We start from the raw sequence: 24,893 nt of genomic DNA, 5'->3' as shown, positions 1-24,893 counted from the left end.
ACCCGGCCGTCACTCCGATAGATCGGATTTGCTTCTTAAAATTCCCCTTGCTTCATACTCTATCTGTCTCACGCCTATGTTTCTACAGCATATTTTACCAGATTGTGGGAATACTCTTAAGAACCAATGCCATCAATACAATTCCGATAGCCATTGCTTCGTTTCGAGTGCAGGGACTATCTAACATGCCGGATCCCAATTCGCACGGGCGCGAGACTCGATCACCTGCGGTCCGTCGAAATGGGTTCTTACAGTCCTGCGAGCCATGTCGCAAAGCCAAATTGCGATGCGACCATGGCAGACCTGTATGTGGTAGATGTGCGACGAAAAACATAGCCGCGAGATGCTTTTATCATCCTGCACCCATGACAAAACGAGCAGCCGCAGGGCTGGTCAGGCCTTCTCGACAGTCACCGAGTCAGCCAGGTTCAAGGTGAGAACCTAGTCATTCTAGCCCACGGTCTCGAAGAAAACCGGTGTACGGAAAGTTTTGACATTGATTTAGTGTCTCAAGCCCAGGGCCAGCCCTGGAGAGCATCCATCGACTTCGTACCACTCTCGAATCACCCTCTGCGTCTCCTGGTTACTTGGGTTCGACGAGCTACTCGGCTGTCCTTGCTGAGCACCGTCCTGACTTTTCTCTCAACCTCGAGAGTAGCTCTGTGTCTGGCGCATTTCCCCGACCAATCGACCCTGAACGCCTTCAGACTGGAATGCGATTAGTGAAACTACTTCATACTCTCACGATCTGCGATATCTTGATTCGGAACTACTATGCCCGTGTTCTTGTTGCTGTCATCCCAGAGACACTTATTATGTCCATTCTACGCTCTACCCGAAATGTGCTTGAGAGCCTAGATTACCGCGGAGATGTGGATAGTCAGGTCCAAGACCTGGTTTGTAGAATAACGCAGAATACATCCCGACCGTTATCGACCCATGGCTCGATGACAGTGGAGCAATATTGCGCAACCTTTACGGATGAAAACTTGCGCTGGGAGGCCATTGGCATTGTGTTTGCCACTTCCGGCATAGCGCTCTCGTCTACCCCGGAAAACGATCCAGATCTTGTTCAAGTGGCGGCGGACAGTCCAGCCCGCGATAGACTTCGTGCTCAGCTTGTTGAAGCCAGCGGCACCTGCCTCGGTTTATGTGATCAGATGTCTTCTGTTAGTGAGTTGTTGGGGTTTTATCAACACAATGATATGGCTCTTCTCACTCACTACTACGGTGACTCGAGTAAGTACAGACCCGCGTTCTTCTATTCTCCTTCAAATAGAGTAAAACGTTGGCTAAAATAAGGAAATAGGCTATCAAGCTTGGCGTCGCCGTGGTGAATTATCTGCTACGATATATGCAGCTGGACTGCACCAGGAGAGCCCTCAGACCGATGACTGCCCCTTTTTTCTTCGACAATGGAGACGATGGTGCTTTTCCGCCGCATTCTCAGTGGACAAGAACCAGGCCACGTTCGTGGGGAGACCACCGTCCATTAATTCTCGCTATTGTACACTAACGCCCCCGCTGGATCTCAGCGAGAGCCTGCTGATCACTGGCGGAGATGACCTCGCCAGGGCAATCTCAAAGCTAGATAGCTCTGGATGGGCAGCTAAGGATGAGAACGACCGAGTGAGTGTGCTACGTCTCCGATTTACGTCCGCCGTGTTTAGGGACCGCGCTCTTGAGATAGCCTTGGGAACCAGTGAGGACGTGGAGTTGGTGCAAAAGGCCAGGTGAGTCATCTCATCCTAGTAGGAGTGGCTCCGTCGCTAAGCCTCAACAGCGAAATCATCGAGAATGCGCGAGAGTCATGGGGAGCATGTCCTGCTCGACTGCGGTACGATGCGCCTGGGCAAGGGGATGGATTGAAGACATCTTCCCAGTCTTTCACCTTGCTTCATATTTACCTTGACTATCTATACACGATTTTCCTCCTCCAAAGGACTATTGTCAAGCGTACGAACACCGGGCAGGAAGCTCTCTTTGAGACCTCCAGAGTTATTCTGTCCAATATCGTCAAAGGCCATGCTGAGAGGGACACTGTTCTTGACATGAGCAGACATCGTGCTTGGATTGTACGCCGGACTGCTTCCCTACAACCTGCCCTGTTGAAGCTAACATGGTGCAGCTTCTCTACTACGGTCTCCCCAGTGCCAGTGTGCTCATCCTCGAGCTTCTCCACCAAAACCAAGGCATCAGGTCATACTCTACTGCGCTCCCTCGCGCGGAGATTATTCGGAACCTGAGTGTTTTTGTATCATGCCTGTCCTGGGTAGCGCGACCTGGCCACGGCAATTACCACACGTGCAAGGAGGCGGAGAGCAAGCTGTCTCACATTCTCGACCAGGTTCTCGACCCTCAACCCATTGAAGACTTTGCTTTCAACGATGCCACCTCTGGCCTGTATAGTCTCCTGGACTGGGACAACCTCAACAACTGGGACTTCACTTCCGAGTATCTACCATCGCAAAATGGACTTCTGTGAGGACGTGCTGGGTGTGTAAACATAAGGGTATCGCATTTGATCATCGCAGTCATAAGTCATGAGAACATGATCCAAATCTATCGACCGGGTCCATCCAGGAGGGCCCACATATAAGAACCAGACAAGAAGCAGACGGTGCTGCGGTTCTGGCCGACATTATCGGAATGGAGTAAGACGAATGCCTTGAGAGTTGCAAGAAAAAGTCGGTGGCAGGGGGTGATCACCATTCACACCATCCACACAAACTCATTGCTAGGATGCGTCTCTTGCACGTAATAAGCTCGATGGCAGAGTGGGCAATTGAAATGGTCTTGCAAATACCACTTCTCTAGACACTCTCTATGGAACACGTGCAGACATTTGAGTTCTCGGATCTCCTGGCAGCGCAGGACGGATTCCAGGCAAACCACGCTGATCATAGATGGCGGTGTTAGTGGGCAAACCAACTAGCGTGGCGGCTGGCGGATGGCGGCAACAAACGTACCATATAAAGTCGCCTTCCACACCTTCGGAGGGGAGCAGCGGCCCTTTGGCTCGCGACCACCAGTCTTCCAGAGTCCGCGTCGGGGAGACGGCATCCAGCCGGCGCAGTTTGTCGTTGGAGCTGCCTTTGCTTTTGAGGACCGGATGGCGCTCGCGGCGATTGACGAAAAGAGTCAGACTATTGGATGGGGTGTCAGCGCCCATGCCATAATCATAATTCGGCCATTAAGGGGCGGGCTAGAGTAACTCACAGCAAACACATGATAATTAAGGTCGCAACTCCGAGTCCGATACCCAAGACAATGGCCATGTGGTGATTCACCTGAGGGGAGTTGCTTTCCGACGTCCCCATGTCTCGTCGCAGGGACTCGGGTGGGCGGATTGGGACGAGCGCAGCTGCAACCGAGGCCGAAAAGGTCTTGTAGGTCTTGTTTTCACTTTGCCCTTCCAAAAGCCTGTTGGACGGTCTAGGGAGTCTGGCCGCTAATAAAGGGCGCGAGCACTAAACGTTGTGCCTCTGATCGTCGTCACCTGGCGGGGTATGCGCCAACCATGCTTTATCAGGCCATCCCGAAGCCATCAATCAGCAGATGCTCGTGAGACGCTGCATTTCCCACGGTCGCCGGCGACAGGCGATGCCATCCACGGAATGAGGGGTGAAGCCCCCGGATCTTGAAGGAACAGTCACCATCACCATGACAACAAAAACGGGCCTTTGTCTGGCCTCCGACTATGTGCCACTCCCAAGCTTTATTCCCTCGCGAAGCCCCCGACGGAGGCATCTGGCTGCCTGCATTCCAAGGGCTTTTCCCCCAGGTCATCCGGCAGCTTCGTCAACTAGTGCAGGTTACCGCCTAGGCTCAGCCATGCTGCCAACCTTACGGCAGTGACCGTCGGGCGATCGCTGCAAGCATCAATTCATTCCTTCCCATCCGCCCCAGACTAACTTCCTTGGCGTGGTGCAAGGGGGCTTTCAGCCTTTCGCATGGACGGTCGGCTGAGCATGACCTGGGTGGCGGTCGCACTAGCCAGCAGGCCAGCTGGTCACGCCATGTTGTGCCAGGTCATGCCACGGCGGTTGATCCACCGAGATCCCCGGATATGCAGCCTTCAATCGCTGCCTATGACGCCATCTGCCCGTGTCTACTCCGTATAAACATTGAACCTCCAGATCGCCCGACGCCATGGCCATTCCAAGACAACACATCGCGCACCGCAGACGGCATCGGCGTGCTTTGACTTTGGGGAGTGTTTGGCATGGAGTGCAGGGGTGCTGTTCTCCGTGCACGCTTATTTCCCCGCAATGCCAGCCACCCAATCTAACAAGATGACTTGTCGCAATGTTGAACGGCGCTGCCCTGCACTGCTAAAGCCACTAACCACCTTTTGATGGGTTTCTTACGCAGAATGAATTCAGGCCACCACCATGGCACAATTCGGACTTAGCGACATTTAACTCCGCATACTAATGGAGATAACTACAATCTCACCATTTCCGCCGAGGAGATAATACAGAAACTGCATATAAATATGCCTATGACTCGAGCTTCATGAATTATCTTCATCCACAGTTTACCTCGACACATCGCCATCATGGATTCCCCAATGCAAGCCATCACCCTCGAAGAGCATGTTGCATTTCCCGCCCTAGACAGCAGCAACCCCTTCTACGACAACATCTGGAAGATCTTCCCCGAGCGCCTGAAACTCGCCCAAGATTCCTCCACCTCCCGACTCGCCAACATGGACGCCGGAAACGTCACCTTCCAAATCCTCTCCCACCTCCCCGGCGGCATCGCCGTCACCGACCCCGCACGCTGCCGCGCAGGCAACGACGAAATGGCCGCCGCCATCCAACAACACCCAGACCGATTCGGCGGCTTCGCCGCCCTCCCCATGGCGCACCCCCTCGAAGCCGCCACCGAACTACACCGCGCCGTCCGCGACCTCGGCTTCCACGGCGCCCTCATCGACAACCACCTCCCGGACGGTATCACCCACTACGACGCCGAACGCTTCTGGCCCGTCTTCGCCGCCGCCGAATCCCTCGACGTCCCCATCTACCTACACCCCTCCCCACCCTCCCCGGAAACCATCCACTCCCGTTTCGCCGGCAACTACCCCCTCCCGGCCGAACTGGGCCTCGCCACCGGCGCCTGGGGCTGGCACGAGAACGTCGGCCTGCACGTCCTGAAACTCTACGCCGCCGGGGTCTTCGAGCGGTTTCCCAATCTCAAGATCGTCATCGGACACATGGGCGAACTCCTCCCGATCATGTTACATCGTATCGCTCGATTGCGCTTCTTTCAGGAGTTGGCGGCTACCCGGTCCAAGGGGATTCTGGATGTCTGGGATCAGAATATCTGGGTTACCACGAGTGGGATCTTTAGTGTCGAGACGTTGATGATGGTGTTGCAGGTGACCAAGGTCGAACGGGTCATGTATGGTGTGGATTATCCGTTTGAGGATAATGTTACCGGGAAGGAGTTTTTGGATCGATTGAGGGAGAGTGGGAAGCTGTCGGAGGAGGAGGTGAATGGGATTGCGTTTCGGAATGCGAGGGCGTTTTTGAAGTTGGATGTTTGAGTATTTCTACCCATCCTCCCCGTGTCTTTGTCTCTCTTTGTGGGGAGAAGGGATGGATGGTAGAGTGTAGATTGTTGATATCGTAGAGTACTTATGTAGCGTAGTAGATAGATAGATAGATAGATAGCTAGATATGCTTCAACAAGACAACCTTAAACCTGAGCCTCTCAATATAAAACAAATAACTCCAACCGAAACCAGAATGTGTGGAATACACACATCCATGATACCCCCATCACAAACCGATCTAAACATCGAATTACACCGTATGCTCCACATTCACCACTGACACGCCCGTCTCCTCTGCCTTCTCCGTCCCCGTAGCTTCCTTCCTAACATCCTCCGGGAGTGTGCCTAACGCTCGACCCCCGAAGAGGAGATCGATCTCTTCAAGAGACTTTTGATTGGTCTCTTTGAAGAGAAAATAGACCGTTGGGAGGGTGATACAAATATCTATTCTGATAGTTAGTGCACATAACACATACGCGCTAAGATGGCAATGAATAGGCATTGGTAGGGAGGGGAAGAGATTAAGGAGTATAGGAGGGATACTTACTCCACGCAGCAAAAACAAAATAAAACTTCCATTGGATCTTGTCCAGCGCGATCGGAGATACCTGGTTCCAGAGGGTGCTGACGGCCCAGTTACCTGTCGCCGTGGCGAAGGCATTTCCGCGGCCGCGGATTTGCATGGGCATGACTTCGGCCATGTAGACCCTATCATGTCATAAGTAAGTTGACTCAGTCGGGTCGGGAATTTAAGAAATGGTTTGAAGGTAGGGGGGTATACTGACCAACTACACGGCCCAAATGACAAAGAGAAAAAGACCGTAATGGTGAAGATGAAAAAGACGCCCCCGATACTGTAGCCCTTTCGGGTGCCATCCAGGTTCTGCGAGTAGAGGGCTGCTTCGCAGATCAGGGCAATGGAGATGGCGATCGTCCCGAACATCATGGGCTTTCGGCGTCCGACGCGGTCCAGTAGGAAGAAGATGAAGATGAAGTTGGTGATGGGGCCTACGCAGTTGTAGATCCCAGCGACGAGGGTGTTGCGGTTGCCGGTGATGCCGAGGGCGTTGTACATGATTGTTTGATAGTAGTTGACGACGTTGACGCCGGTCATCTGAGTGAAGACCTGAACGGCGATGCCGTGGCTTTTGAGGGGTCAGTCAAGTGGACTAGTAGGTTGGGAAGGACAAGGAACGCACAATAGTCGGGTTCGCCATTGAGGGACACGGAACATGATGAGCCATCCGGGCGCTGTGACGGCTTTCTCGGCCTCAATGGTGGATCTGATCTCGTTATATTCGGTTTGAATCCAATCTTCGTTGGTGCCGTCAAAATGTAGTTTTCGAAGAATCTGCATGGCCTCATCGTAGCGCTCCTTTTCGATCAAGTATCGAGGCGACTCGGGCATGAAGAACATGCCTATCACTAGAAGAAGCGCAGGGACAGCTTGAAATGCAAGCGGAAACCGCCATTGAAACTCGCTGGTGTCTGGCGCATGGAGGGATCCGTAGCCGACCCAGCTGAGCTCAGGTTAGTGCTAGTCTTGGACGTAGGAATGCACTTCGGCTGAGGGAGGGGATACATACGTGCTAACAATAAACCCAACGCCGATCATCTGTTGGGATAGACCGATGATGAACCCACGGGAACGAGGATGAGCGACCTCTGCTTGATAGACCGGGACGGACATAGACATGAGACCCACGGCCCAGCCGGCCAGGATACGGCCAACCAGAATCATGGCCAGGTTTTTCGCTGAAGATTGAAGAATGGCGCCGACCAGGCATATGAGCGCCCCCATCTGGATCGTGAACTTTCGTCCGAAGCGATCCATCGTTAGACCTCCCTGGAGGGAGCCAATGCAGGCTATGGTCATGTTAGCTAGCGGCATAGGAGTGGGAGGGAGCAGAAAGGCTCTCGCTGCCAGTGATCTCACCTCCCCCCGAAAATGTACTGTTGATAGCCCCGATGATGGATGACGTTTGGGTGGTATTGAAGAAAGCCAAGAAGTTCTTCGACTCGATTACATCGGTCATCACACCGCTGTCGTACCCGAACAGGAATGACCCTGTAGCTGCAAACGCAGCCAGCGAGATGGTAAAAAGTCGACCCATTGTGAGATGCTCAAGGAGGCTGCTGCATAGGGTTCTATTCCATGAAGGTGAGAAGTTAAGGAGTAACGGGAGCAAACAGGGGTATAACAGGAGCGCAGAAAAGGGCGCCAAACGGAGAGAGGAGTAGGCGACATCGTCTATATAGACCAACCCTATGCTGAACCTGATCCTGGACCGAAACCACGAGGATGGCGGCAAGCATGCTTTGACCGCGAGCCAGTCTGGATAGGCTGACCGGTGGACAAAAAGGCAGATGGCGGCGCCGGGGAGTGCAGAAAGGCACGAAAATCCGGGGTGGCCGGGCTCGCCCGCGTCGCCTTGATTGGCGCTTGTTCCCCAACAAAAGAGGCGCCGGACGCTCAGTCTGTGCGCTGGGCAGCCCACTTGACTGGCAGCCAGCCGGAGAAGGATTCTGCCTTAATTGCGGCCAGTTGTGTGGCTTTGGTGGTTTCCCGTTTACCCCGAGCTTATGATAAGCCAATAGGGTATTTGAGTCTGGGTTTCCAGGCTTGGGGATGGGTGAATACCCAACCAGGCCAACGCTCGTCCGGGGTAGCGGCCCAGATTACCGAGGCAGACCGTGCATCGATCGAGGGCAAACTAGGACTTAGCAGCGGTCTAGGCTAGTCTAGGCATCGGGCTAAGCCTGACATGCTGGGGGTGGATCTGAGCGCGGAGATGGCAAGTTGGAGGATGAAGCCAAGTTCAAGTTCGGGAGGCTACGTGACTTGTCTCCATGGCGGGCACATGATCCCCCACAGGAAAGTCTCCCATTCCCCTTTTCTTCTTTCCACCTTCTGGAAGAATCCCGTGCAACAGGAGCCACAGCATTGGCTGCGGGGTAACCGCAACACCATCGGCCTAGCAAACGAAGATTCGCCGCAAGCAAACTGACATGCAGGGATACCCTTCTGGGCAAGGAAGATTAGCCGACCACATCCATGTCCATAAGGTTAGTGCGTCGACGCCGAGGCAAACGTGCCGTGTTAATCTATCACAGGGATGGATTGCACCTCTCCATTGACGGAATCGGGGCAGCCAAGCCCAAAGGATCGCAGCCTTTAGCAACCATTCGCACCAATCCGATGGTGATGCATGCCCGACCTGACACCGTGGAGATACACCGACAGGAACACTACCTGAGGGGAATGCGTGTGTCTATATCAGCCGGATATTATTTTCTAAATTGCATCAAACATAGGATTGCGTGGCGTGAGATAATACATGGTCCGACTGAAGGTGTGAACCCCGTTAATGGGCTCTTCGACGCCAGGAGGATTGGCACCACTCAATCTCCAACAACACGGTAGAAGGCCTGCTAGTCACCGTCAAGGATACATAGACTAAGGCTTTTTGATGGCTTCAATCGCCTGCTCAATATCCATCAGCTCATCTACCCTCTTCACAGGCCGCCCCCAGCGCACAATGCTGTCGGCATCAACCGCCCAGTTGCCACTCAACTGCCATCGACTGCCACTTTCCGTCGGCCGGTTCCAAATACCCTTCTCCCGCCCCAATTTCCAGATGGACAGGAGTCCACCTGGACTCAGGACATGGCTCCAAGAGGTGATGCCCAGGCCCCATTGCGCGTAGATCTGGCGCTCAGCATCGACGACAACTACCACTGGATTAACTTCGGGGCTGCCTGCGCCACCCACTGATTCCAGCCACCTGTCTGTCGAAGGCTGGTCACTGTGCGATACAGCGACGAAGTTGATATCGGGGTGTTTCTCGGCGGCAGTGCGGAGATCCAGGAACGTTGCCTCCGCAACTGGGATTCAGACAAAGTCAGGGGATAGAACTCGATGTATTCAAGGCCACTCACTAGGACATCCGCAGTGCCGGAGGAAGGCTATGATAGTTGGCTTGCTGTTGTTGGCTGGGAGGGGCAGCTGTGCACAAGATGGAGCCTGCTGTCCGGGTTGGGGAACCGGAGACAGCTGTACGGGAGACGGCGAGAGCCACGAGGCGGCTTCCTTTGAGAATGCCATTGCGGTATTGCAGCCGGCAGCAGTGAATGGGATCAATTAGGTCTGCTGGGCTGGAAAGTTCTGCCCGCCTACGTCAACCCCAAACTGGGCCGATGCCGGGCCAGCCCGCGGCCCAGCCGTGCGGTTCCACCAGCGTCATGCCGCATCTCCTGACGGCTCTGAATCAAACTCTCAAACTTGGTGGCTGCGCTGCATCAAGATGTCTTCGGCAAATCGGTCCAGTACTGTGCCACCGCATCTATCATCCTCCTTCCCGCGGTCAGATTCCTTCATTCGCCCGCGAGAGCCTAGCCTCGACGTGGATCGCGACATTCTATCCACACGTGGTCAACGCCTTGGAGGCTTAATCCGTCGTCGCTCGCTCAGTGTCCAGAGCACCGATGTCTTTGGCGAGATTGATCCCGAAGATCCCTACCCTCACGATCGCGAAGAGAGGCCACTGGTCTTCGAACGCGCCAGACGGCTCATCGGCGACAACAGTCCCATTTATCATTGGTACGTGTTTTGTCTGCACTGCATCCGTTTACTCACCAGCTGCAGGCAGCGGTACTATCAAGACCCAGCCAGGCTGAAAGTTTTGCCAAAGCCTATGTATGTGCTCAACCACGCTTCACACCATCTAGTATACTCACAGACATCAGACGTGAGTACTACGAGCGCAACAATAATTTAATATCACAATACGTATACATCGATCGACTCCTGGATTCTTCTCTTCCCCATCGCTTGATTGTGGATTATCACAACAATCCAGTCCCGCCAAACGGTCAAAATGACATAGCCTCGTACGGCACTGGAAATGGCCAACCGCCAGCTAAAATCAAAAGAACCCCGCGGAATCTCTATCGCATCCCAAGCGAGAGCTCTCCCCTCTTGCCCCCGACAATCGAAGAACGGGCACCATCTCCGCCAGAGATTATGCCGACAGACCACGAATTCATCGACAGCAGCGACCGCATCGTCACCGTCGCCATCTACATCAACTTCGTCGCCAACGTCTTCCTACTAGTTGCAAAGATCATCGCCATGACCATGACAAACTCCCTCTCCGTACTCGCCAGCTTAGTCGACGGTGCTCTAGATTTCCTCAGCACCGCCATCGTCTGGACCACAACCACCCTCATCCGCCGACAAGACCGGTCCCGATACCCCATCAGCCGTCGACGACTCGAACCCCTCAGCGTCCTCGTCTTCGCCGTCGTAATGGTAACCTCCTTCATCCAAGTGGCCATCACCTCCGTCACCCGACTCCTCTCGCCCGACCACTCCGTCGTCGAACTCTCCATCCCCTCCACCGCCGTAATGGCCAGCACCGTCCTCATCAAACTCGCCTGCTGGTTCTGGTGCCGACTCATCAAGAACTCGAGCGTCCAAGCCCTCGCCCAAGACGCCATGACCGACGTCATCTTCAACCTCTTCAGCATCCTCTTCCCCCTAAGTACCTCCCCCATCTCTCCCTTCCCCCCTCCCAACCCACTACCCACCCAACTAACCAACCCAGTCGGCTCCCTCACCCAAACCTGGCCCACCGACCCCCTCGGCGGCCTCCTCCTCTCCCTCTACATCATCTACAACTGGAGCCGCACGGCCAGCGAACACATCGGGCACCTGACCGGCGCAGCAGCCAGTCCCGAAGACCACAGCCTGCTACTGTACATGACCATGCGCTTCTCCAAAGCGATTCTCAAAATCCAAGACTTGAAAGCCTATTACGCGGGTGATCGGCTCAACGTCGAAGTAGATATTGTTCTCGATCCAAAGACCAGACTCCAGGATAGTCATGATGTGGGCGAGAGTTTGCAGTATATGGTCGAGAGTGTGCCGACGGTCGATCGGGCGTTTGTGCATATTGATTATGATCCGTGGAATATTCCGAGTCATATGAGTCAGACTGAGCTATAATTGTCTTTGTGGGTGGGGGCGGGGGGGATCTTTATAATATCTAGATTACTACTAAATGATTGGAACTGGGGTTAGGGGCTACATTATTACTAGAAAATATCAAATCCCCTTTGAACAAACCACTCATAACCTACGAAACATAGCGTCCTCTAGACTACTAAATAGAATGTAGGTGAACATTGGCACCCCATGTCCAGGGACCAACCAATAACAACGAAATCCAAAGATCACGCACGAGGCGCGAGCCTGAACCGGACTTGGTTACTTCAGCCTGTAAGGTATGAGCTAAGCAGGGAAAAAGGCAGCGATCAGGCAGGCAGAAGAAACTACGCGCGGCGGTGCTATTCCGCTGGACCTTGGAACGGACGTTACACTCAAGGTCCTCGGTCTCTTTCTTCGGACATAGGTACGGAGTATGTTAGAATGACGGCAGGGGAGGATTGCATTGATGAGTATAATTGTAGTCCGTAAGGAGTAAAGTAGTGAATAGGGTAGGTAGGATAAAAGGGAATTGATTGAATGTTTATAGGAATAGAGTAAATCAAGGGACAGCTCGTGGCGGAATCGGCCTCGGCAGCAGAGCGGAGGTCGGAGAACCATACAGTACTCCGTACGAGCAGTTACATACAATCCGCGGCGCCCGCCCGCGTCCACATCGCGACGCGATTAGATGAAGCGTCTTTTTCCTCCTTCGGGTTGGGGATTCGTGCCCACACCGGATTTCCTGCTCACCTCACCTCGCCGTTCTACTTTGGCCGCGGCCCCGTCTTTCTTTACTTTCTTTCCTTCCTTACTGCTTGGTCCTCCCCGTCCTCCCATGCGTGTCGCTCTATTTACCGCTATCCACCATGTCTGATCCGGAGCCTTCTGCTGCTGCTGCTGCTGCTGCTGCTGCTGCATGTGCCTCTTCGCCACCCCCAGCCCAGCCATCCGAGTCTGCTGCTCTTAATTACGCCTTCCTAGTCCACTCTCAGAAAACCCTTACTCAGAACCTTCCTCCACGCGTCGACAATAAATTGCTGGCCCGCCAAAAACGGCGTCGGACGAGGTATGCACGGAAACCAATTCCACTTCCCGGTCCAATGGCTTTCAGCCAGTATATCGCTGACACGTCAACCCTCCACGTATAGTCCTGAAGACCACGCGATCCTCGAGTCCGAGTATCAACGGAACCCAAAACCAGACAAGACCGCCAGAGCCAGTATAGTCAGTCGCGTCTCGCTGGGCGAGAAGGAAGTCCAAGTATGTTTCCGACGGCCACCCACGCCCACCTCACATGCATTCTAACCTTTCTTGCCTGGGAACTCAGATTTGGTTCCAAAACCGCCGTCAGAATGATCGCCGGAAATCGAAGCCACTGCAACCTCATGAGCTCCTCGCGCCCCGGTCGGACGTGCCTGACGCGTCAAAACCAACTGCGACGGATGACAACCTACCGATAGAACCCGGATCTTCAAGTGGGACGGAGCATTCGGAAGACAATTGCCAGGACAGGAATCCAGACACGCAGCCATCCGATAACACGTCTTTTGAATCTGAAGTAGTGGAGGATAAGAACGAATTGGACCCGGCGGGGTTGAGCTCTCAAACGAGCTTGGCCACCGAAGCTGTGGAGGATTCACAGCAAGCCCCAGACGAAGCCATTCCGGATCCAGAACCAGCTCAGACACATGATGAACCCCTCGACGAATCCCACCAGAATTCCGCCAAGAGGAAGCGATCGTTCTCTGACATCCGCGGTAGCCGACCATTTGTGCAGGGATCTTCAACACCAGGGATGTTCCAGGATATGAAATCGCCGCCCTCGTTGCGGATATCGCTCTCGTTTGATGGAGAGGCTATGGTGCGCAAGGAAGGCGAGCTGACTCCGTCTCCTCCCAAAGGACGGAATGCCCTGCGGATCGCCATGTCCTCTGATGGAAAAGCCGTGATCCGCGCCGATGGCGAGCCGTCCCCGTCCAAAAACCGTATTTCCATGTTCTCGGCGCGTAAGCCTAGATTTGCAGGACTTCGGAGGAGCAACAGTGCCGTGGCCTTTAGTACGCCGCGAGGTGGCACCATGGAGACTGAAAGAATGTTCGGGAGATCCCGAGATCCTCGCAACTGGGAATCCTTCTTCGACACTGATGCGCGGAGTGCGCTGTCGACCCCGACCAGCTCCCAGAGTGCACCGAATGCTGGCTCCCCCGCCTTCTTTCGTGCACGCGGTCAGCGTTCGCTAACGAGGAGTATGTCAGCAAGACATAGTGCCTTGAACTATTCCGACTATCTCAACACACCTGTTCCTAAACCGACTGGCGAGAAGAGGCGAAAGATTTCTCGCACGGTCTCTTCGCTGGGTCGGCTGGAGACTGGCCGGGCGACCCTCGGCGATAAATTATCCAACGCGAAAATGCTCTCGACAAAAGAGGACGATCTGGAGCTGCAATGGGGCGACTCTGATAAGGAGAACTGGATACCGGGGACCCGAGTCTCCCACATGCGCCGACGAGCCACTTCCCATCATCACTCCCGGCGTCCCATCCTCCGGGAGGCCAGCAGCCGGGATGGGAAAACCAACAGGGATGTGGCATCCGCCGGAAGGTACTCACGGGTGTCTCACTCGCACCACCGCGCGAGCGGGGTAATGGGCAAGGATGCACCAGAGGTGGACGCCGAGGTATCCGCCTTCATGAATGGCGGGGGAGGTGCCAGCCAGGAAGAAGATCTGGACTGCATCCAAGGCTTGTTGTCTCTGAGCCAAGGGGCCTGGAGATGAGAGCGAGTCCTCCTAGTGCCCGGTTGATGATCGACCTTTCCTTTGTCTCTTTCCCCTTCTTCATTCCCCCTTTGTTTCATATCCCTTCTTTCCTTTGTAAAGTTCAATATTGGAGGTTCAAGGCCAGCAAGCGGGTGATTGTGTGTATGATTTGTGAGATGATTGCTTTACGTTCTCCTCGGTGGGCTGCTCCAGGTCGCTCCAGGCAGTTGCAACCATGGATCCTGATTGATGACGAAACCCTGTGGCACGCCATAGATGATATCCCAATGCTATTACAGCCGAATAGCCTAATACAACAAAACAATGTGAAGCGATGATAAGATAGCTGTTTGATAGATAGGTAGCCGCCTGATAAAGTGGAGTACCAGGGGAGGTGGGGTGATGGGTGATATGCAGTCGGAGAGATGAGTGGCCACTGGCCACTGGCCAGGCCCCGTATAGTTGGGGCCTCGGGCACGTGGCTGGCCGCTGACTTATAACCGCCGGACTTTGCCCGTCTTGAGAGAACTAGAAGGCTCTCGCTCGCCCCTCCTAGCTGATGCTCCTGGGTGTCTCCCTTGTGTGTCGTAGCAGGAGACGTAATTGTTTGCATCCCCGGGTAGGTCCGTCCAGCTGGTTCTGTCTCTTTGTGGCCTGTTCAAGTCTGGGTGTGGCTGTCGTGTCGTGGCTCGGAAGCATATTCAGCGGCTGCAACTTGCGCCGTTTACCGTGATCTTAGAGATTTGGCCGGGGACTAACATCGAGTAGCACAACAGGCGCAGACTGCATACGGTCAATACCAGGGACGTCCACTCATTGCTGCAATCTCGGGAAGATCTCTTTCTTTTTCACAAGACCATCGCCATGGGCAAAAGGCCCAACGTGGCGGTTATCGGAGCCGGCCTCTCAGGCTTGAGATGTACCGACATTTTAATCCAGAATGGCGCTCGCGTGACTCTCTTCGAAGCAAGGAACAGGGTTGGAGGCAGGGTGCGTATAATGCACCTATCCTGACCAAGCAATCCACTGATCCGAAGCAGGTACACCAAACGAAGATCCATACACATCTGATAGACATGTATACCACCCCCGGTCCTCAACGGGTTTTGCATCCAATTGACTCGTTTCAGGGGCCCCAATTGGATCCATGGCACTGGAAAGAACCCGATTGCCGCAATTGCAGAAGCCACGGGGACAGTGCTTGAAGACTTCGAAGGAAACCAGGCGTTAATTTCCCCAGACGGAAAGGCTATCGATGATGATACAGCCTCCAGGATATCAGAGGTTTTGTGGACAACTATCGAAAACGCCTTTGAGTATAGCAACATCCATAAAGACACCATTCCACCGGATCGAAGCCTGCTTGACTTTATCCGGGAAAAGGTCGAGGAAACCGACCTCACCACAACCGAAAAGGACCTGTGCATCGAGTCTTCCAGACTATGGGGAGCATATGTCGGTGACCCGATTGAACGGCAGAGTTTAAAGTTCTTCTGTCTCGAAGAGTGCATAGATGGGAGTACGTACCTATCTCCAGTCAACCACGACCCCAACTAACCCGGCACCAGATAACTTCTTCGTGGCATCGACGTATAAGAACATCCTCAAGCATGTCTCCCAAGCAGCCCTCCAGCGCGCCGACATCCGTTTCAACCAGCCAATCGTCAAGATCGAATCCGAACCCCGACAAGACCTCAGATCCCCCGGCAAGGTGACTCTCACCACCGCATCTGGCGAAACCTTCCAATTCGACGAAGTAGTAGTCACCTGCCCACTGGGCTGGCTGAAACGCAACAAACAAGCCTTCACCCCCGAACTCCCCCCTCGCCTCACCCAAGCCATCGACAGCATCTCCTACGGCCGCTTAGAAAAAGTATACGTGACCTTTCCCCGCGCCTTCTGGCACGCCGACACCACCACCACCACCACCGAAACCAGCCCAAAATACACCAACTTCACCAACCCCACCTTCGCCCAATTCCTCAACCCAACATACACCAGCCCCCCCAAAAATATCATCTGGAACCAAGAATGCATCTCCCTCGCCGCTCTCCCCCCATCCTGCGCCCACCCCACCCTCCTCTTCTACACCTTCGGCCCCTGCTCCACCTACATCGTCTCCAAACTCGCAACCATCCCCTCCTCCACCACCACCACCACCTCCTCCTCCTCCAGCGATGACGAATCCTACAACCTCCTCAACACCTTCCTCCACCCCTTCTACTCCCGTCTCCACGGCTACTCCGCCTCTTCCCCAGACTGCACCCCGCTCGCCTTCACCGCCACCCAATGGCAAAACGACCCCTACGCCGGCAACGGATCCTACTGCAATTTCCAAGTCGGGCTCACGCAGGGAGATCGGGATATTGAGGTCCTGAGAGCGGGGCTGGGTGTGGATCGGGCGGTGTGGTTCGCGGGTGAACATACGGCGCCGTTTGTGGCGTTGGGGACCACCACGGGGGCGTATTGGAGTGGGGAGCGCGCGGCAGGCCAGATTTGTAATTTGTATGGCTTGGGGAGGGTGGGCATTGGGTTGGAGAGGGATGATTCGTTGCCGTCGGCGAGGGCGAAGGGGCTTTTGTAGGTGGGGGATAGTAGGCTTGTGTTGGTTGGGGGTTTGGGTTGGTATATAGCTTTTTTTTTTTTTCTTTTTTTTTGTTTATTTTTTGTTTTTCTTGCTTTGGAGATTCTTTGGTTCTTTTTGGATCGATATATACTATATCTACACTCGTGTATATAGGCACTCTGTTGGTGTACAGCTAAATATGTATGATTGCAGTATCGCAAACTACCAGTATTTACACACCCGCACGCACACTCACCAGCCAGAACACACGCATGTCCATAGTACAGGAAAAGGAATACACAAGGCCGACCCATAAGTGCTATAGAGAACAATAGACAACAAGGACAATCACAGGGGAATCACAACCACATATTGCTGTCAATCAATCAATCAATCCAGTTCACCCGAGAAGAAAGAAAACGAACAATGCAATGAGCACGGTAAAGGAAGAGAGCAGAAAGCAATACGCAATACGCCCCCAATGGCATGAAGAAAGTACCATGCGCCATGCTGGAAAGAGAACCAGATAAGATAAACAAACTCGACTGGCAGAGCATCGACGAACCTGCGCGATTCTCAGCCGCGGCCTTCCTGTGCAAGAGCTAATGATGATTGTTGAGGATGAAGGCGGAAACAGTCAGTGGCAGTTGAGGATTTCCGTATTGGCGCCTGATACACAGCGAGAAGCAACAAGCAAAGACGTTTGAACTGTGTTGTCTCCTAAAGTGATAGGATTCATTCCCAATATGATGGATGGTGGTGTACGGGTTGTCGAGTTGGGTATCTGATATGACAACCCGGCAGAAACATAACATTGAACGGGTGTCCAATTGTCACTGAGCGACATAGGTATGCCGAGTACGCTGACGGATGGTGAGATCGATGTCTGCATCGCGCTCAGTCTTCCCAGATCGTTTCCAAGTCTAAATCCTGTCGACGCTCGGCTCCACACACACTCCAACGTTTGCGTTTATCTGCCCGCGCACCGTAGCCCACCGATCCGCCCCGCATCGTCAGACTGCTGGATGGCCCCGAAGCGTCGGATGCCCCACGCCGTCGATTACCGTTGCTCGCCGCTTCTGCCTCATCCGCCTTATCGGCTGCAGCTTTCAATGCCGCGATCCTGTCCGCCTCGATGGCTGCAGCTTCGGCGTCTGGGATATCGGGGATCGTCTCCAACGAGGAGATGCTCGGACTGCGGGATCGAAGGCTCGTCGGGGTCGAGGGTACAGAGGATGTCGCAGATGCCGAATACCCCGGGTAGGACTCATTATATCTCATCCCCAGGATCACGGGGGAGGAATGACCGGAGGGACTGCCCATCGCCTGGGCGGACGAGGTTGGGCTTTGGAAGTGAAGAGGGGACGAGGGTCGGCGACGGCCGACACGAGGCAGCGTATGCGAGAAAACCGGCGAGGTCGGGTGGTAGTCGAGTTGGGAGGGAGAGGAGACCAGGCTGGTATCCAGCTCCGCATGTTCTGAGATGGTCTCCGATATGTTCAGGGGTACCATTCTGGACTCTAGGCCGTCTCCAGTGGTGACCTGCAAGGGCAGATAGCGCTGCGCAGCATCCCCCACGTTCGCCGGAGACCCGCGATTGGTGCCAAATATATATCTTCCCCGTGAGTCTAGCCCTGGCGACGAATGGGCGCGGGTCATGGGGGGGAGGCCGGGGACCTCGACCATCGATCGTGACCGGAAATGGGAACGCGTAAAAGGGAGACGAGTAGGAGTTTGCACGGGGGGATCAGGTGTGAGGGACAGAGTGATCATGACGTTATCGCCGCATTTCGCCTCTCTGGAGAGCTCTGTGGGAGAGCCGGACGAGGTCGAGTCGAGTGAATCGGTCGAACCAACCGGGCTGGGGGGAAGCATAATCCCCTCGGGGGGCGGATGTGACGCTTCCATATCTCTCTGCAACCAGGAAGTTGAGTTAAACGGGCCTCATGCTGGGGGAACCACCGGCAAAGATTCAGCGGTAACCACAGGCGAGCCGAACCAGAAAGTGGTACCGTTCCGTATCCAAGTTGGATTTGGATTTGGATTCGGATTCGGGCTGGGGGCGGTAGGAGTGGAGAGGCAAACGGAGGTCGCAGCTCAGGGGGGTGGAACACAAAAACTGCGCCGGGGAGGGCCACAAGGATGATTTGGCCTGGCGCTAATGGAGATGGAGTTCCCAGGGGGGTGGACCTGGAAGCCCCAGCGAGAACGTGGGGGCAGAAGAGATAAGGGGAGGTCGCAAGAGACCAGGGAAAGTTGAGTGGTGAGGTCAAGAGTTCAAGTCCAGACGGGCAGAAGGATGGATGGGAAGGGAAGCGCTGGAGAATCGATCGGAAAACACACGAGGGGAAGCTCAGGCCCTCCCGCCGCCACCTGACTTGCTTTTCTTCCTCTGACCTTCGCTCCTGTCGTCTCGTTCCTCCACGTCCACTCATCCTTCGATGATGTTCTCTTCAGCCTCTCTCACATGATGATGATCATCATCGGGAATTCATAGCCATATTGGCTGTCATTCACGAGTTACTGCTGACGGCGCATCGCCTCAGCTTCGGCATCTCCGGCGGCCATCCGCAGCGCGAACACCCATCCAACCCCGATCAGTGACGGTCTGTCATCAGAATGAGAATATACTACTCCGTACGCGTCGCCTTTCTGGATCGGCGAAAGCGCAAGAAGAAACCCCGAGCGAGCAAACTGGACTCGAAGTCTGGGCCGGCCTAGACATGCCGCACGCTTCCAGAACCACACCACACTAATGTCATGCAGCTGCATATCTATTGACGGGCATTGGATATGCTCAGCCACTTGCTATTCATCAACTCTCCGTCCCATCCGAGCAAGTGTTTGTCAATCGATCCTTCGTATTGCAGGCTTGGATTACGAAGTACCAGAGATCAAGGCGTTGGTGACTTGCACCCTCACCCGCCCAACTCTACGGGGACGTTTCCAACCGTTGTCATTCCGACCCTGACTCCAGCTCTGGATAAACTGACGGAAGTTGGCGACAGGCCTTACACGCTTTGGTTCAACATGATAATATATCAGTTGCTCGTCTGCGATCCTACTTGAAAGATAGAGGCGCATCCGACCTTGCAACGTGTCTGTTTGGCATCTTGGTGACCGAGCATATCTTCATCACGCTGCATGATCGGATGTCTTTTAACAGGAGCAACCGACCATAGGTATTGAACTAGGTTTTGCAAGACTACTGACTAAGACATGTGTTTCTAGAACCAGGATATAATTCTGTCGAGGAGGTACTCCAGGACAATGACCAGCTCAGCCTTAGTTACTGGTAGTCAACAAAGCACAAATCTTTCAACACGAGATCAACCGAGCACGATTAACCTACAAACCTGGCTGATATGCCCCATTTCAGGCTTGATCTTAGTGGCATAACTAGCAGATCTGTACAGTGGTTTGCCATGCTTCATAACCGAGAGCACGTGTCAGTTGTAGTATATCAGTGCTATGTACCTGATCCCCCGTAATAATCAAGTAATCTATGACTGATGCCTTTATCTTGTCTCAACCCCTGCATCTTCTGCTATGCCTCGTCAGTTACATTGACAATATCAAGATGCAGTTCCTCAGTCCTTTGCTATATACTCTGTATTCTACATTTGATATAAGCATTCTCTAATACCTACCGTATCAAAACCAGTGCTCTATCTATATTGCCACAACCACCAATTCCTTGTCCACTCTAGCTAATTAACTCAATCTTATTCTCAACCTTCTACATCTCAACCAGCGGCCAAATCTAATCCGTAGACAAAAGCACCGCAGTTGCCGTCCCTAGTATAGATCCATTGAGAAGTACACAATAGTATATACCCAATCTCACACATCCTCTCAAGCTGGAGATGCTGGCTACTCCAACGCCAAACTCAGTTAATCTATCCACTTGATGTCAAGGAACTCACAACGACGATGATATACTACTTCGCCAATGCTCGAGCCAGGGTAGAGTGCCTGCACAGGTTGGTTTGGCCCACAACAAGAGCCCTTCGCTCCCTTTCTCCCCCCCCCCCCCCCAACAACCTCTCTCTCTCTCTCTCTCTCTCGGGGAAATGACTGATATCAGAGGAACAGGCACGAAAGAAACATTACAGGCTATTTTTCACTAGGCACGCGAGATATCTTGTATATCTTGTATAGACAATTCACAACGGATATATACAATCCAGAGAGAAAAGTTCATCCCTGAACAAAACCACGCAGGTAGATACTATCTTCCCCAGCTACCCAGCTACCCCCCAAAGGTAGAATCATATTCTTCCCCCCTCCCCGAACGACCCCACAGGCAACTCATACACTTGGGGTCGCGACCCCAACTCATAGATTGGCGGTCTCGATGCCAATTCATACACCGGTGGTCGGGAGGTCAATTCATAGACGGGCGGATTGGGCGCTAGTTCCGGAACCGGGGGGTTGGGATCAGCCTGCAACTCGGTTGGATGGTGGTTCTTTGCTCGTGGACCGAGGAAGGACATTGGTTGATTTGGTTGATGTTGTTGATGTTGTTGATGTTGGTGTCTACGCACGGCTCTCGCTCGACGGAAGAGCAGAAACCAGACGAGACAGATGATTAGACCGAGAGCTGCGACGCCGCCGACGATCCCGCCTACGATGGCGGGGATGTTGGTTTTTGAGGATGAGAGAGGGGTGGAGGATGCGGTGGGTGGGGATGTTGTTGTTTGTCGTGTTGCTGTAGCCGAACCCGTAGCGGTAGTTATGAGGGGGTGTGATGTTGTCGACGCAGTCGGAGCTATACACATTAGCACTATCCCATCACTCAACGCAAGGCAGACACATGCACATACTAGAACTCGCCGAACTCTGCGTCGTCGACACCGGCGACAACAAACTAAACTCGGACCCCAAAGTCGCAACATCATTCGTACACCCCACAAACCCATCCGACACCCAGGCGAACGCATCCGTCCCATTCGCGCAACAAAAGTAATCATTCTCGTAGTACAGCACCGCCGAAGTATTCCCGCAATGCGGGTTCAGTTTGAGAATGTTGCCACAGGCGGCGGCCGAGTGGCAGCAGTTTCCCGGGGCGCAGGTGGCGCCCTTGGGACAGCATTCGTGGTAGGGACCCCAGGTCGTGCCGCAGTCGTTTTCGGTGTCGTAGCAGGACCCGTTGCGGCGGAGGGGGTAGCCGAATGGAGGGGCTAGGTCGTTGGACATTTGTTCTTTCAAGATGGTGGAGGATGTAGAGGGGGTTATCTTGGAAGGTGACTCAGTAGGATAGGTGGCAGATAGCCCGTGGCGCTGGATGTTTGACGGGTCGCACGGCGATGAGATTCATCCTGGAGATGGAGATGGCTTGCTTTAAGTGCATGGTTGTCTCTGACGCTGCTCGGCGGCTAATGTGAGGGTTCTTTGTATAGGGTGGATGTTGGGTATCTGGAGGTCTGTAAGCGCCCGGGTTTTGTTGGACCAATGGCTCGCGATATGACGGCTCGGAAGAAAGCGAGAAGGGAAGAACCGGATGAAGTATTTGCAGTGTGAGATTGGAGATTGGGTAGGTTCACGATAGTGTCAAGTTGGGTGAGGGTGTATGGCGAGTTGGGACTCTGTAACAACATTAGGCGCCTGACCACCAACTGCTAGGGTCCATACCGACGTGCTTCATGATCCTAGTCCGTGTCAAAGCATGCCGTAACTGGTCATCCAATAATTTAGATAGCGAGTGAACCGAAGCAAGCTTGGCAGTGCTGATCCATCCTCCATCCTCCGTAGTGTACGGAGTAGTGTAGGTAGGATTCCCCTGGGCCATTGCTCGCCCCACCCATACCCATCACATTCCCCAGCCGGTACCCGAAGGATTCCATCGCCATCACCATCACAGTATGTACATAGAGTCGACATAGCAATCAATATCTTACATAGTAAATAAACCAAACAATCCTCTCACTTATATCCAACTACTCGCTAACCCCTCACCCACTAATTTTTATCCCCAAACAAAGAAAGTTACCTTGGTGGAATACAACACCCTAAAATTAAGTCCCAGCATTAGCCCCGCAGTAGCCAAACCTCCTGATTCAGCTCCCAGCACCGTCCCTAGTCCTATTTATCTGCCCAGGAAATTACACTTATCTATTCCCCTCCCCAGGACAGCGCTTCGGCGTCCAATCGGACCAACGTGGTGATATTGCGTGGGGCGACGGATCGTCGTCTCGTTCTATCCCCACTGGGAAGGTTGAGCGATGGCTAATAGGTATTAGATAGATAGACACTGCGAGGGGAGTCTAAGCGCCGTCGCGAACTTAGCAGCGGTGGGTGGAGTAAGGGGGATTTCGTCCCATTTGTGGATTTATGGGTTTGGATCGGTAGTGCTGCTGGAGGTGGTTTCTCCGACATGTGCAGCCGCAGCAGCAGCAGGCTATGAATAGAAGGTCAATGGATACTCCGTATACCGAAACCAATAAACGACTCTCATTCTACTTAGATACAATCTTACCGCGCGGCTACATAACCAAACCAAGCATGGATATCAAACCAACTAACAAACAATAGTACAAACTTGTGTACATGACCAGCTGAAACAACGCCAACTCCATACCAAACCAACCACCCAGATCCTCACCCGACCAGCGTTCTTCTCAACCAAACCCTTCTTCCGCCCATAATCCACCCGAGACCCGACCCGCGGTGTCCCCAAACCCAAGCCCAGACCCTGTCCCTAACTCAGACCCGACCAAGACTCTAAATCTGTACCTGCCGATCCCATCCACGCCTTCCTCTCAGCACCCTCCCCACCCGTAGAACCCCCACCACCAACAACACCAACACCACGACCTTCACCACCAGCACCCCATAATCCCCCGGCACGAACGTATACGATCCATCCACCCGAACACCATACCCATGCCCCACCGCGCCCTGGCGATGATACGTATGATGCAGAAACATCCCGTGCGCGTGTCCATGTCTATTCCCGGCGTCATTAGACGAGGTGTCGTCCGTCTCGAGATCGGGATTCGGCGGGTGGTATTGTACTTGGTTGCCACTGGTCAGGGAATTGGAACTGGAACTAGAACTGTCGGGTTGGGATTCGAGCCACCGCTCGTAGTCGGTTTTGGGTCGGTCGTGGGGGGTGAGGACGGGCATGGTTTATTGTTTGGTTGGGTGGTGGGTGTTGCTGAGTAGAAGTAGGATTAGATGAGATCTGTAAATCATCAGCACCTATTCAACATTATCCATACCACCATAAACATAACGAAGGAAATAACTCACCAGCCGATGGTAGATATCAAGTAGAGTAAGAAGCTTGTCAATAATAGTATGCTGGGTGGACGGCACCCGCGATAAATAAGTCCGTCAGACAGAGCAACCAGGATACGACACAGCCTAGTCCTAGTCCTAGTGAACAGGACCGACCAGGATGCTAACCGGCTGAGACGATCCGCGGACGACGGGCTCATCAAACCACTAACCACTACGGAGTAACCAGCGCTAGGTTAGATCCGTTAGCGCGGGGCTGGCAGCCCGTGCCCCTGAACCGTTGTCGGGCGCGGTCGGTTCCCCGTGGCGGGTCGGGGGGTGGTTATTGGATGGGTGTCTAGGTGGTTAATTGAATGATGATAGAGGAGTCGTCACGGTCACTGTGTCTGTCTGTGGGATATAGTTCATAAGTATGGTTCAGTGCACGGATGAGGTAGATAGGTAGGATGGAGGTTACCTATGCTAGATACGATGGCTGGAAGCAACCGAGCGGTTGGCGAGATCAACCGGAAGATGCAATGCTGAGGGAACCTGGTGGACGCGGAGTCAGAGTAGGGCTGACCCTGCCGCTGGTCCGGTGACGTTCAGAGCAAGCCACCGAGTCACGACGGCCCATTAGGCGCCATCCCAACTCCATTCACCACGGGGTAAGCCGCCACCCGGATTCTCCAATGTCTGGCTGCATTGGTAAGGACAGGGTCAGAAGGGTCTTCTAATACCCTGGACTCAGGATTCAAGTGGGTCTGCATCTCGCGGACGTGTCCGCTTCAGTGCT

At 53.8% G+C, this 24,893-nt stretch overlaps 11 protein-coding genes across 11 annotated transcripts; 5 read left to right on the top strand and 6 right to left on the bottom strand.

The window, feature by feature from the left end:
• Positions 1-17: 17 nt before the first annotated feature.
• On the top strand, positions 18-2,655 carry BO80DRAFT_57017 (putative C6 transcription factor). The gene is made up of 5 exons (XM_025724610.1): positions 18-433; positions 506-1,239; positions 1,310-1,733; positions 1,784-2,075; positions 2,129-2,655. The coding sequence occupies exons 1-5, from the start codon at positions 186-188 to the stop codon at positions 2,483-2,485; spliced, it is 2,055 nt and encodes a 684-aa protein (XP_025576096.1). The 5' UTR covers positions 18-185; the 3' UTR covers positions 2,486-2,655.
• Positions 2,599-3,424, bottom strand: BO80DRAFT_56966 (putative RING finger domain protein). The gene is made up of 3 exons (XM_025724608.1): positions 3,220-3,424; positions 2,970-3,146; positions 2,599-2,896 (listed from the first exon to the last, which is right to left on the bottom strand). The coding sequence occupies exons 1-3, from the start codon at positions 3,318-3,320 to the stop codon at positions 2,713-2,715; spliced, it is 462 nt and encodes a 153-aa protein (XP_025576095.1). The 5' UTR covers positions 3,321-3,424; the 3' UTR covers positions 2,599-2,712.
• A 751-nt stretch (positions 3,425-4,175) lies between these two features.
• On the top strand, positions 4,176-5,726 carry BO80DRAFT_56990 (amidohydrolase family protein). The gene has a single exon (XM_025724609.1). It carries the CDS (start codon positions 4,562-4,564, stop codon positions 5,552-5,554), a length of 993 nt encoding a protein of 330 aa, XP_025576094.1. The 5' UTR covers positions 4,176-4,561; the 3' UTR covers positions 5,555-5,726.
• Positions 5,727-5,813: 87 nt separating this feature from the next.
• Positions 5,814-7,677, bottom strand: BO80DRAFT_454764 (sugar porter family MFS transporter; the record flags this gene model as incomplete). Its single annotated transcript, XM_025722081.1, has 6 exons — positions 5,814-6,007; positions 6,111-6,271; positions 6,349-6,708; positions 6,763-7,083; positions 7,150-7,429; positions 7,500-7,677. The coding sequence occupies 6 exons, from the start codon at positions 7,675-7,677 to the stop codon at positions 5,814-5,816; spliced, it is 1,494 nt and encodes a 497-aa protein (XP_025576093.1).
• A 1,326-nt stretch (positions 7,678-9,003) lies between these two features.
• BO80DRAFT_57039 (uncharacterized protein) lies at positions 9,004-9,767 on the bottom strand. Its single transcript, XM_025724611.1, has 2 exons — positions 9,503-9,767; positions 9,004-9,448 (listed from the first exon to the last, which is right to left on the bottom strand). Exons 1-2 carry the CDS (start codon positions 9,666-9,668, stop codon positions 9,021-9,023), a joined length of 594 nt encoding a protein of 197 aa, XP_025576092.1. The 5' UTR covers positions 9,669-9,767; the 3' UTR covers positions 9,004-9,020.
• A 100-nt stretch (positions 9,768-9,867) lies between these two features.
• Positions 9,868-11,570, top strand: BO80DRAFT_444448 (cation diffusion facilitator family transporter; the record flags this gene model as incomplete). Its single annotated transcript, XM_025721429.1, has 4 exons — positions 9,868-10,163; positions 10,209-10,259; positions 10,310-11,106; positions 11,170-11,570. 4 exons carry the CDS (start codon positions 9,868-9,870, stop codon positions 11,568-11,570), a joined length of 1,545 nt encoding a protein of 514 aa, XP_025576091.1.
• Positions 11,571-12,268: 698 nt separating this feature from the next.
• BO80DRAFT_501674 (homeobox transcription factor) lies at positions 12,269-14,644 on the top strand. The gene is made up of 3 exons (XM_025724294.1): positions 12,269-12,618; positions 12,701-12,812; positions 12,880-14,644. The coding sequence occupies exons 1-3, from the start codon at positions 12,419-12,421 to the stop codon at positions 14,326-14,328; spliced, it is 1,761 nt and encodes a 586-aa protein (XP_025576090.1). The 5' UTR covers positions 12,269-12,418; the 3' UTR covers positions 14,329-14,644.
• A 246-nt stretch (positions 14,645-14,890) lies between these two features.
• Positions 14,891-16,915, top strand: BO80DRAFT_424592 (flavin monoamine oxidase family protein). The gene is made up of 4 exons (XM_025719323.1): positions 14,891-15,300; positions 15,351-15,388; positions 15,441-15,829; positions 15,879-16,915. The coding sequence occupies exons 1-4, from the start codon at positions 15,175-15,177 to the stop codon at positions 16,892-16,894; spliced, it is 1,569 nt and encodes a 522-aa protein (XP_025576089.1). The 5' UTR covers positions 14,891-15,174; the 3' UTR covers positions 16,895-16,915.
• A 419-nt stretch (positions 16,916-17,334) lies between these two features.
• On the bottom strand, positions 17,335-19,227 carry BO80DRAFT_56904 (uncharacterized protein). The gene has a single exon (XM_025724607.1). The coding sequence runs from the start codon at positions 18,782-18,784 to the stop codon at positions 17,774-17,776; it is 1,011 nt and encodes a 336-aa protein (XP_025576088.1). The 5' UTR covers positions 18,785-19,227; the 3' UTR covers positions 17,335-17,773.
• Positions 19,228-20,994: 1,767 nt separating this feature from the next.
• Positions 20,995-22,530, bottom strand: BO80DRAFT_380628 (uncharacterized protein). Its single transcript, XM_025716810.1, has 3 exons — positions 22,515-22,530; positions 21,703-22,464; positions 20,995-21,647 (listed from the first exon to the last, which is right to left on the bottom strand). The coding sequence occupies exons 2-3, from the start codon at positions 22,073-22,075 to the stop codon at positions 21,148-21,150; spliced, it is 873 nt and encodes a 290-aa protein (XP_025576087.1). The 5' UTR covers positions 22,076-22,464; positions 22,515-22,530; the 3' UTR covers positions 20,995-21,147.
• A 997-nt stretch (positions 22,531-23,527) lies between these two features.
• BO80DRAFT_56659 (uncharacterized protein) lies at positions 23,528-24,834 on the bottom strand. The gene is made up of 3 exons (XM_025724605.1): positions 24,630-24,834; positions 23,894-24,056; positions 23,528-23,611 (listed from the first exon to the last, which is right to left on the bottom strand). Exons 1-2 carry the CDS (start codon positions 24,753-24,755, stop codon positions 23,928-23,930), a joined length of 255 nt encoding a protein of 84 aa, XP_025576086.1. The 5' UTR covers positions 24,756-24,834; the 3' UTR covers positions 23,528-23,611; positions 23,894-23,927.
• Between the last annotated feature and the right edge of the window lie 59 nt (positions 24,835-24,893).

The sequence above is a fragment of the Aspergillus ibericus genome (assembly GCF_003184845.1).
Source record: "Aspergillus ibericus CBS 121593 unplaced genomic scaffold BO80scaffold_16, whole genome shotgun sequence".
Classification (NCBI taxonomy): Eukaryota; Fungi; Ascomycota; class Eurotiomycetes; order Eurotiales; family Aspergillaceae; genus Aspergillus; species Aspergillus ibericus.
The sequence above is the reverse complement of the archived record's forward strand: the minus strand, read 5'-3'. Positions and strand labels throughout refer to the sequence as shown.

What these genes read in the sequence shown, in the direction of transcription:
- BO80DRAFT_57017 (XM_025724610.1), top strand. Translation starts at nt 186, where the DNA reads ATGCCGGATCCCAATTCGCACGGGCGCGAGACTCGATCACCTGCGGTC. An exon ending in CCGAGTCAGCCAGGTTCAAG is followed by an intron (nt 434 to 505) that starts GTGAGAACCTAG and finishes ACATTGATTTAG; the next exon opens with TGTCTCAAGCCCAGGGCCAG. An exon ending in GAGTTGGTGCAAAAGGCCAG is followed by an intron (nt 1,734 to 1,783) that starts GTGAGTCATCTC and finishes AAGCCTCAACAG; the next exon opens with CGAAATCATCGAGAATGCGC.
- BO80DRAFT_56966 (XM_025724608.1), bottom strand. Translation starts at nt 3,320, where the DNA reads ATGGGGACGTCGGAAAGCAACTCCCCTCAGGTGAATCACCACATGGCC. An exon ending in TTAATTATCATGTGTTTGCT is followed by an intron (nt 3,147 to 3,219) that starts GTGAGTTACTCT and finishes CCCATCCAATAG; the next exon opens with TCTGACTCTTTTCGTCAATC. An exon ending in GTGGAAGGCGACTTTATATG is followed by an intron (nt 2,897 to 2,969) that starts GTACGTTTGTTG and finishes ATCTATGATCAG; the next exon opens with CGTGGTTTGCCTGGAATCCG.
- BO80DRAFT_56990 (XM_025724609.1), top strand. Translation starts at nt 4,562, where the DNA reads ATGGATTCCCCAATGCAAGCCATCACCCTCGAAGAGCATGTTGCATTT.
- BO80DRAFT_57039 (XM_025724611.1), bottom strand. Translation starts at nt 9,668, where the DNA reads ATGGCATTCTCAAAGGAAGCCGCCTCGTGGCTCTCGCCGTCTCCCGTA. An exon ending in CCGGCACTGCGGATGTCCTA is followed by an intron (nt 9,449 to 9,502) that starts GTGAGTGGCCTT and finishes TCTGAATCCCAG; the next exon opens with TTGCGGAGGCAACGTTCCTG.
- BO80DRAFT_501674 (XM_025724294.1), top strand. Translation starts at nt 12,419, where the DNA reads ATGTCTGATCCGGAGCCTTCTGCTGCTGCTGCTGCTGCTGCTGCTGCT. An exon ending in CAAAAACGGCGTCGGACGAG is followed by an intron (nt 12,619 to 12,700) that starts GTATGCACGGAA and finishes CTCCACGTATAG; the next exon opens with TCCTGAAGACCACGCGATCC. An exon ending in TGGGCGAGAAGGAAGTCCAA is followed by an intron (nt 12,813 to 12,879) that starts GTATGTTTCCGA and finishes CTGGGAACTCAG; the next exon opens with ATTTGGTTCCAAAACCGCCG.
- BO80DRAFT_424592 (XM_025719323.1), top strand. Translation starts at nt 15,175, where the DNA reads ATGGGCAAAAGGCCCAACGTGGCGGTTATCGGAGCCGGCCTCTCAGGC. An exon ending in CATACACATCTGATAGACAT is followed by an intron (nt 15,389 to 15,440) that starts GTATACCACCCC and finishes GACTCGTTTCAG; the next exon opens with GGGCCCCAATTGGATCCATG. An exon ending in CGAAGAGTGCATAGATGGGA is followed by an intron (nt 15,830 to 15,878) that starts GTACGTACCTAT and finishes ACCCGGCACCAG; the next exon opens with ATAACTTCTTCGTGGCATCG.
- BO80DRAFT_56904 (XM_025724607.1), bottom strand. Translation starts at nt 18,784, where the DNA reads ATGGAAGCGTCACATCCGCCCCCCGAGGGGATTATGCTTCCCCCCAGC.
- BO80DRAFT_380628 (XM_025716810.1), bottom strand. Translation starts at nt 22,075, where the DNA reads ATGTCCAACGACCTAGCCCCTCCATTCGGCTACCCCCTCCGCCGCAAC. An exon ending in GCAGAGTTCGGCGAGTTCTA is followed by an intron (nt 21,648 to 21,702) that starts GTATGTGCATGT and finishes TAATGTGTATAG; the next exon opens with CTCCGACTGCGTCGACAACA.
- BO80DRAFT_56659 (XM_025724605.1), bottom strand. Translation starts at nt 24,755, where the DNA reads ATGGAGTTGGGATGGCGCCTAATGGGCCGTCGTGACTCGGTGGCTTGC. An exon ending in GTTCCCTCAGCATTGCATCT is followed by an intron (nt 24,057 to 24,629) that starts TCCGGTTGATCT and finishes TTACAGATCTCA; the next exon opens with TCTAATCCTACTTCTACTCA.